The 8682-nt window shown below is 57.8% G+C and overlaps 1 protein-coding gene across 1 annotated transcript in view; it reads left to right on the top strand.

Annotated features, from left to right (window-relative positions):
- Nucleotides 1-349: 349 nt before the first annotated feature.
- Nucleotides 350-8682, top strand: part of RASGRF1 (Ras protein-specific guanine nucleotide-releasing factor 1) — a gene marked incomplete at its 5' end in the record, with an annotated part of 19317 nt that continues 10984 nt past the window's right edge. Inside the window, 11 exons of the mRNA XM_010024963.1 lie at nucleotides 350-456; nucleotides 1372-1525; nucleotides 3468-3560; nucleotides 4167-4405; nucleotides 4734-4813; nucleotides 5225-5418; nucleotides 5793-5902; nucleotides 6889-7007; nucleotides 7438-7598; nucleotides 8169-8232; nucleotides 8600-8682. Of these exons, the coding sequence (XP_010023265.1) occupies nucleotides 350-456; nucleotides 1372-1525; nucleotides 3468-3560; nucleotides 4167-4405; nucleotides 4734-4813; nucleotides 5225-5418; nucleotides 5793-5902; nucleotides 6889-7007; nucleotides 7438-7598; nucleotides 8169-8232; nucleotides 8600-8682 (1404 nt within the window). The remainder of the gene's footprint in view (nucleotides 457-1371; nucleotides 1526-3467; nucleotides 3561-4166; nucleotides 4406-4733; nucleotides 4814-5224; nucleotides 5419-5792; nucleotides 5903-6888; nucleotides 7008-7437; nucleotides 7599-8168; nucleotides 8233-8599) is intronic.

The raw sequence follows: 8682 nt of genomic DNA, 5'->3' as shown, positions 1-8682 counted from the left end.
TCAGCCCCAGGCACCAGCTTTGGTGCCCGAGGGTGCAGCAGCCTGGGTCCAGCTCATCTACCCCTTTCCCTGGGTGAGGGTTGTCCACGAGGCAGTTGCAGCCTCCGAGACGTTGATGGGTTTAGGTTTATCCCAGTGCTTGCCCAATGGGATTTCCCCCTGGAGCATCTCTCAGCCCGATGGAGCTGCCTCCATGCACGGAGCAGCTTTTACCCCGAGGGCAGCACATCTCAGCCGTGTTCCTGGTGCTTCAACATGATTGTTTTTCAAATCGAGCCCCTGTGGTGGATCACAAAGTGCTTTTCCAGTGGCCCCTGTGCAGTGACCTCACCCTGTGTTTGCTCTGCAGCATTACTTCACTGTTAACTTCAACCATGAGAACCAGAAGACGCTGGAGCTGCGGACGGAGGATGCCAAAGACTGTGACGAGTGGGTTGCAGCCATAGCTCATGCCAGGTATCACCAGCACCAGCACACATGAGGAATGGGGTGTCGAAGGCAAAGCTGTTGGGAGCTGTGGGCAGGTTGCAGGCAGGGAGCCGCTGAGCTGGGCACTGTGGGCAAGTAGAGCAGAGCTTTTGGCCTCCAGCCTCATGTCAGAGACCCTCATGCCAAGCAGGAAGCTTCATTTAGACATCCCCCATCCTCATGCTTGCCCATCCCTGTCCCCATCCCAGCCCAGCCCAGTGCTGGAGGGATGAGGGATGCGCCACCAGGTTCAAAGGCCATCAGGAAGGGTTTCATCTGGAGTAGTAAAAATGGTCAGGAAGAATTTTTTCCAAGGTCCTGTGCTGTGGGATTGCTAACACAGACCACTCACCCAGCAGAGCATCAGGAGCCAGCCCGGTGCAGACGCGTGTGCAGTGAAGGAAGGTCTGGGCTGGCAGTGGGTGGAGGGGGGCACATGGGTGAACACAAGAGGTAGGGAAACATCATCTGGTGCAGCACCTTCACCAGAGCCGGTGTTCACAAGAGCTTGTGCCACAAGTGTCCTTCTTGTTAAACCTGTGGGACGTGGTGGTGAGAGCCCTGGCCATCGGTGTTGGGTTGGTTGTTTTTTATCTCCTACCATTTCCTTACATTTGTGTTGCTTTTACTGTTTGTACTCTTGGGGGGAATCCAAGTCCTCTTGGATTGCTCAGTTCTGGGTACCAGCATCCCAGACTGCAAGAACTGGCTCTGGTTCATTCACCCTACGGGTCCTTGGAGCTGGAGGGGTCAGGGCAGTGTTAGGCAGCCAGGAAGGAGAAACCAACCTGGCAGCAAACCACAGCCCATAGACCCCCAGTTCTGTGTGTGCAGACCCCCAGTTCTGTGTGTGTGCTGGGGGTGGCAGGAAGGAGGGATGCTCATGGCCGTGTCTGCCCGCAGCTACAGGACCCTGGCGACGGAGCACGAGGCGCTGATGCAGAAGTACCTCCATCTCCTGCAGATTGTGGAAACGGAGAAGACCGTTGCCAAGCAACTCCGCCAGCAGATCGAGGCCGGGGAGATCGAGATCGAGTGCCTGAAGGGGGCCCCGTGGGTGCCCCCCCCGCCCCCGCCCCAGCCGCTCCCCAGGGTGGCCGCGGGCGGTGGCATCGCGCTGGCGCAGTGACTCTGGCTCTAATGCCACCAGGCTGGGGCTTCTCCTGCAGAGAGAGGCCAGGGGTCCCCTTGTTGGGGTTTATATTGCAGGAGCCGTGCAGTGAGCGGCTGTGGCTGCCCCAGCATGGTGCATGTGAGGGGCTCTATGTGGTTCCCAGCCCTCGGGTGCTGCTGTGGCAGAGAAGGGTTCTCTCCAGTGATGAGAGCTGGGAAATGGGCTGAGGAACTGGTCCTTGGGCTCAGGAGGAGGCACTGGGGTGGTCACTCCTTATCTTACCATTTCACCATCCTTATTTTCATCCGGATACCTTGATTAGACCCTCTCTGTGTGCCTGGTGGTAACATCGGCCGGGCAGTGCAAAGCTAGAGGAGTGACTGAAAAGGGAAGAGGTGTCTGTGGCCTTGGCAGGGAACCTGTGCCAGCAGCAAGCTGCATAACCCAAGGGGATGACTGTGCACGTTGCTACAAACAGAACAGGCACTTCTGTAAGCAGTTCAAAGGGAGTAGCCCGTAAACCTGTTGCCTGTAGCTCATCCCAGAAGCTCCCACAGTAGTTTGTGGTGTTGGGTCATAGGAAGGGTGACAGGACGTGGGTTATGGCAGACAAAGCACCACAATGCAAAAATGACCCAGCAGCCGGTGCCAATGGAAGCTCCTGTCTCTAATATGCCTGGATGGGGACGCTCAGGGTGTGGGAATGCCCTAAGCTGCTGCTGCAGGGCTGCAGCTGGCCCTGGGTACCCTGTCATTGTGCTGGTGGGTGCTGGTGTGAGGTGCAGCAAGCAATGGGGCTGGTGAGCATGGGGCAGCCCTGGCGTTGGGCAGTGTCTTGGTGGCCGAAGCAGCCAGGAGTGGGGCTGAGACTCCAACCCTGACCCAGTGAAAGCCTCCAAACTGCCACAAAGGAGGCAGCAGCACAGCACTGAGCACAGGAGTGTTTTGGCATATCCTCAGGGGGTCTTTTACTTAAATTTGGGATTTTGGAGTTAATAAGTGCAGGTTCGTAGCAATCCCTGAGCATGAGCCAGGGTACACTGATGGCTGCTTCGAATCCGGGGGGACAGGGGAGCCACAAACCTTTCCCAGGAGCAGTTTTGGCACCACTGAAGCCGTGCCCTCCAGCAGAACCAGATCAGCCCAAAACTGCCCTGGCTGCACCCGCTCCATGGGGGGTTCTCCCCTAGGAGATCCACAGGTCTGGTCCTGGCTCCAAGTCAGAGTGAGCAGCACTGATGCTGAGCATCCCGCTGAGCTTTCAGAGCTGGGAGATATGTTGTGATCCCTGCAATTCACTGAGGGGTTGGGATCAGAGCTGCAGCCGGTCCCATCCCCTGTGTCCAGGCGTGTTTGATTTTACCTTGCATTGGTTTGGGGTTTTTTTGCCTTCCACATGCTTTGAACCAGAGATCAAATAATCCGCTTCTACTTTCATGTGCAAATTCTGCTCACTCAGCTTAAAAAAATAAGCCAAAATAAAGCCATGGCACCAACAAATTCATTCCATGGGTCCCGGCCAAGGTGTTCCTGGAGCTGGCGTATTGCAGGGTACTGCAGGGACGGGGTCTGTGTCCGCCTGCAAGCTTTAGGGTGCAAATGACTGGAGATTTTTCTGCTGTTTTCTCCCCAACTTGTTTTTTGCCTCTGTGATGTGTATGGGGGGTGCCAGGGGGTCGGTGGCACCCTGGCAGCTCCGCATGTTTCCTTCTCTGCTTCCTCTACCCATCTCCCACTAAGACCAAATCCATGCAGCGTGCCCCTATGTATGTGGTGACACTGGAGGTACTGTGTGGCTGCAGGGCTTGTCCTTGGCTCCCGGGATGTGCCGGGATGCACTGGGATGTGCCTGGCTCTGTCGCTCACGCCCACCCTGTGCCCGCAGATCGCCTCCCTGCTCAAGGATCACGAGCGCATCCAGGCCGGCCAGAGCAGCGCGCCCAGCGACGACGACAGCGACATCAAGAAGATCAAGAAGGTGGGTCCTGGTGTCGTGGTGGTGTGGGAGATGTGCTCCATGTGGGGCTGGGGAAGCGGGGTAAGGAGCTGCCTCTGCTAATGGGGGTTTTTAGGAGGAATATGTGGGAACCCTTCTGCTGGTTGTGTTTGCTTGTGGGGTGCTCCCCACTTTCACTGGTGAATCATCACTACCTGTGTTGGCTTCTGCACAAACAGCATCTCTTACATAGAGTCACGGAATCCCAGACTCGTTTGGGTTGGAAGAGACCTTCAAGCTCCTCCAGCTCCAACCCCTGCCATGGGCAGGGACACCTTCCACTAGAGCAGGTTGCTCCAAGCCCCTGTGTCCAACCTGGCCTTGAACACTGCCAGGGATGGGGCAGCCTCTGAGGAGTCTTCCATGTGCCTCTGTAAAAGGGAGAAGAGGACAGTGTCTGCAATGAGCGCATGTAAATGAGTTATTGTTGGTTTTCCAACTGGTTACTGGTTCGGAGCAGCACCAGTAACACCAGTAACAGAGCACACCTCATTCCGGAGCCAGGGAATCCTGCGGCACATGCAGAGCATGGGATGCCTGCCCCACTCCATCGCCCTGGCTCTGACACAGCCGCTGCTCCGTGTGCAGGTGCAGAGCTTCCTGCGGGGCTGGCTGTGCCGCAGGAAGTGGAAAACCATCATCCAGGACTACATCAGGTCGCCCCATTTTTTGAACCAGGTGGTGTTCAGCATGCTGGAGGCGGAGGCCGAGTACGTGCAGCAGCTCCACATCCTGGTCAACAACTTCCTGCGGCCGCTGCGCATGGCTGCCAGCTCCAAGAAGCCTCCCATCACGCACGACGACGTCAGCAGCATATTCCTCAACAGGTAGGGCCCATCCCGGCGGATCCCGGCATCCCGGTGGGCAGGCGTTGGCATCCGCTGCCTTCCCTGGGAATGGGTGTCGGGGCACTCATTGCCCTGCAGGAAGGAGGTCGGGGCTGTCCTGCATTTCAGGTTCACTTGTGAAGGGAGCTCCAGGCGGCTCAGTTCCTCCCTCTCCTGCTCTCTCCTCATCCATCATTCCCTGTGGGACCCCCTGTGTGCAGCCACCTCCCAGCCAGTCCCAGGGCCCCTTCTTTGCTGGTGGTTTCCTCTGGTTACTCCCTTTTTGCTCTTGTTCTTCTGCCTTTTCACACTTTGGTTTATCTTCCAGCGAAACCATCATGTTTTTGCACCAGATCTTCTACCAGGGCCTCAAGGCAAGGATCTCCAGCTGGCCAACGCTCGTGCTGGGTGAGTGCCTGTTGCCTTCTCATCCTGCTTCCTTCCCACTCATGGGTAGAGCCGAGCCTGTGCTCTTCTTCCTCCTCCTCATGCAGCTGAACAGGCATTTGTTCTGCTATAACTGGCAGCAGCAGGGAAGCATGTTGGTGATGCTTGCTCATGTTGGTCATGGAGGCAAGGACTGGAGCAAAAAGCCCCAGAGAAACCCAATTCCTGGTCCTGCCGGGCGGTGGAAGGGGTGGGCTTGGGCGTGCACAGGAGGAAGAGCATCACTGTGTCCAATTAGACCCTCAGCTGGTGCTACAGGGGGTCTTTGGAACCCAAACTGGGCAGAGTGCGCCTTGCACAAGCAGCAAGAGGGGCTGTGCTGGGACCCCGGACCCAGCTGGAGCTGCTCAGTCACCGCCCCTCTGCTCGCAGCCGACCTGTTCGACATCCTGCTGCCCATGCTGAACATCTACCAGGAGTTCGTGAGGAACCACCAGTACAGCCTGCAGATCCTGGCGCACTGCAAGCAGAACCGCGACTTCGACAAGCTGCTCAAGCACTACGAGGCCAAGCCCGACTGCGAGGAGAGGACCCTGGAGACCTTCCTCACCTACCCCATGTTCCAGGTGACCAGGGTCAGCCCCAGGGGTGCCACCACAGCAAAGCCCAAAGAGGTCCTGGGGCTGGACCTGTGTGGTCCCACACTGCTCCTGGGACCTGCTCAGGCCATTGCTGGGCTCGCTGGTGCTGTGAGAGGACTCTGGGAGAAGCTGCTGCTTCCTGGTTATCCCACCAGGGACACGGATGAGGCACAGCAGGGTCCTGGGCAAACACCACTTCCTGTGCCCCCGCTTCATTACGTTTTAGCAGAAGGAGCTTTCCTTAGCCCCCCAGTCAGTGTGTCTGAGGCACGGTGTCCCCAGTCATGGTGTCCCCCTAGTGTCCTCTGAGCCCCCTCCATCCCGTGGCTGATGCCCTGCTCTGGTCTGTTGTGCTGCAGATCCCCAGGTACATCCTGACGCTGCACGAGCTGCTGGCTCACACCCCCCATGAGCACGTGGAGAGGAACAGCCTGGATTACGCCAAGTCTAAGCTGGAAGAGCTGTCCAGGTCAGACCCACTGCTGCCCTTCCCTGCCCATCGCTTCCCGTCCCTTCCCATCCTTTTCTACCCCTTCCCATCCTTTTCTACCCCTTCCCATCCTTTCCCATCCCTTCCCATCCTGGCATCAGGGCTGTGGGACTGGGGCCATTCAGTGCCCAGAGGACTGGGGCAGGTGAGGGGCTCTTGTGCAGTGTGTGCTGCCCCCCTGGGGCAGGAGAGGGGCTGGGACAGTCAGACCCTGATCCAGGGTGTGGAGAGCGTCTGCGATGGGACTGGGCTGCCCTGGGTGATGCTGGTGGAGGTGTTGGCAGAGGGGTTGTGCTGGGGTGGGTGCAGGAGAAGCTCAGTCCATGGTTCAGAGTCCCTGGCAAGGATGAACCCCCCCCCTGAGCTGCTGGCACAGGGAGATCTGCCCACCCGTGCAGGGTGCTGGGTACTGCAGGGAGCTTGCTAAAGGGGCCCTGTGCTGTTTGAGCCAGGACCTGCCATCCCATCACCCTCATCCTCTGTGTGTCGAGGGCTGAGACCTTCCAGTGCCATCCCCTGCCCCATGTGCCTGTCTCTGCGGCTGGTGGGACATCCTCTGCAGGCCGTGGACCGAAGTGTTCTGTGTGTCCTGTGCCAGCGTATTGTGGCAACAGCACCCAACTGACCAGCCCTCTTTTGTCCTGGGGCAATCCATAAGGATTTTCCATCCCTTTTCCCACTTCCCAAGGAGCAGGGATGTTGGAGGGAGCTTGTGATGGGGGGATCTGTCTGCCCTAAATCCGAATTTTGTGAAAGCACTCTCCTTTCAGAACTCAGGAATGTGGGGGTACCATCCAGGCTGGTGTAGGTCACCCCCTGAGCTCCAGGCCCATTGTGTAGATACAGATCTAATTCTCTTGATTTCCTCTGGTTCTGGTCTTACCTAGTGCAGCCCTTCAGGGATCCGCTGGGAAAACTCATGTGGATCTCATCCCAGCTCCAGTTTCCTCTTCTCATTCCTTCAGGATAATGCACGATGAGGTGAGTGAGACAGAAAATATCCGGAAGAATCTGGCGATCGAGAGGATGATCATCGAGGGCTGCGAGATCCTGCTGGACACCAGCCAGACCTTCGTGAGGCAAGGTGCGAGTCTGCGCTGATGCCTGTGCCCCCCGGCGTCAACACAGACCCTGCAGCCCTCTCCTGCATCCCTCCATCCCTCCATGCGGGGTCTGGTGCTCGGTAGCATCTAAACACATCGCTCCTGTCTGAATTTCCTCTGCTCCAAAGCGCCTCACTCTTGGTGTGGGCACTGCACTGTGCTGCATCATGGAGCAGAATGTGTGTTTTAGCTGTTAGTGGGTCCCTACGGCCTTGGAAGTGGTGGGATGTGTCCTGACCCAGTGGGGTGCGAGAGGAGCACCCACACAGTGGGGACACAGGGGTGGGCTGGAGGCATGGCTGATCCTAGCCCTGGTGCATGGGGACACGGCGATGCCACGCTCCCGGGGACCATGCCCTGCAGAGCCGGGATGCCGGATTTGGTGCCAGGGCCGGGTCTGTCCCCTCGCAGGGTCCCTCATCCAGGTGCCGATGTCGGAGAAAGGGAAGATCACGCGGGGCCGGCTGGGCTCCCTCTCGCTGCGGAAGGAGGGCGAGCGGCAGTGCTTCCTCTTCTCCAAGCACTTGATCATCTGCACCAGGGGCTCCGGGGGCAAGCTGCACCTCACCAAGGTGGGACAGGGTGCGCCGGGGTGTACCGGTGTGGTGCAGGCACCATGTCAGTGGTGTGGGGAGCTCTGAGTCACGGGCAGCGATGGGAAATCACGAGTTCTTGATAAAAGGAGTTGTGATTTGCAGCAGAACCCGTGACAACTGTTCGGTGAGAAACTGTCACAGCCAGGGTTGAGTAGAGCGCTCGGGCTCCTCCGGGCCGTGCCCAAGACTGCTTTTGCCGGTGGAGTTTTGCAGTTAACTGAGCGGGAATCTTACAGGGTCTGCTCATTACTGGCACTAAATTATCAGCGTGAAAAATGCCAGCATGTGGCAAAGAGCTGATAACTGAACAGCAGACCTTCGGAGAAATTAATTTAAAGCCCATATTAAATAGTTTATAAACAAATTAGTGGATGGGTTGTACAAGGAAAACCACGACAGCCCCGCAGCAGGAGCTGCTGCTTCCCAGGGAGAGCATGTGTGCCCCTCGGCAGCATCACCCCATTCGTGTCCCTTGGCTGGGGGCTGGGATGTGGAGTAGGATCCAAGGGGATCCTTGGCGCTGAGCCCTGACTCCCACCCCTGCAGAACGGCGTGATCTCCCTCATCGACTGCACGCTGGTGGAGGAGCCGGAGAGCACCGACGAGGATGGTAGGTGCCCCTGTGCTGGGCAGAGCCCCCATGAATCATAGAACCATGAAATGGTTTGGGCTGAAGGGACCTTAAAGCTCATCCAGCTCCAGCCCCTGCCACGGACAGGGACACCAGTGCCAGCCCATGCTCCGCTGGTCCTCACTAGAGTTCTCTTAACACGTGCTGTGGGTTCTCCCGTGGCACATGGCACCAGGGCCGTGCTGGCGCTCCCCGTGTGCAGCAAAACAGGGACCCTTTACCCAGCGAACCTGTCCCACCCTGACCACCGACAACCCACAAAATGCAGCAAACCTCAGTAACACCTACGGTGGGGAGGGGGGGAAATCTTTTCACAATCATCGTGTGTGGTTTTTCTATTCCAAAGCAAAAACATCAGGGCAAGACATCGACCACCTTGACTTCAAAATCGTGGTGGAGCCCAAAGATTCCTCCTCTTTCACGGTTATC

This window comes from Nestor notabilis, unplaced genomic scaffold (genome assembly GCF_000696875.1).
Source record: "Nestor notabilis isolate BGI_N333 unplaced genomic scaffold, ASM69687v1 scaffold16122, whole genome shotgun sequence".
NCBI lineage: Eukaryota > Metazoa > Chordata > Aves > Psittaciformes > Psittacidae > Nestor > Nestor notabilis.
This window is presented reverse-complemented; position numbering and strand designations above follow the sequence as displayed.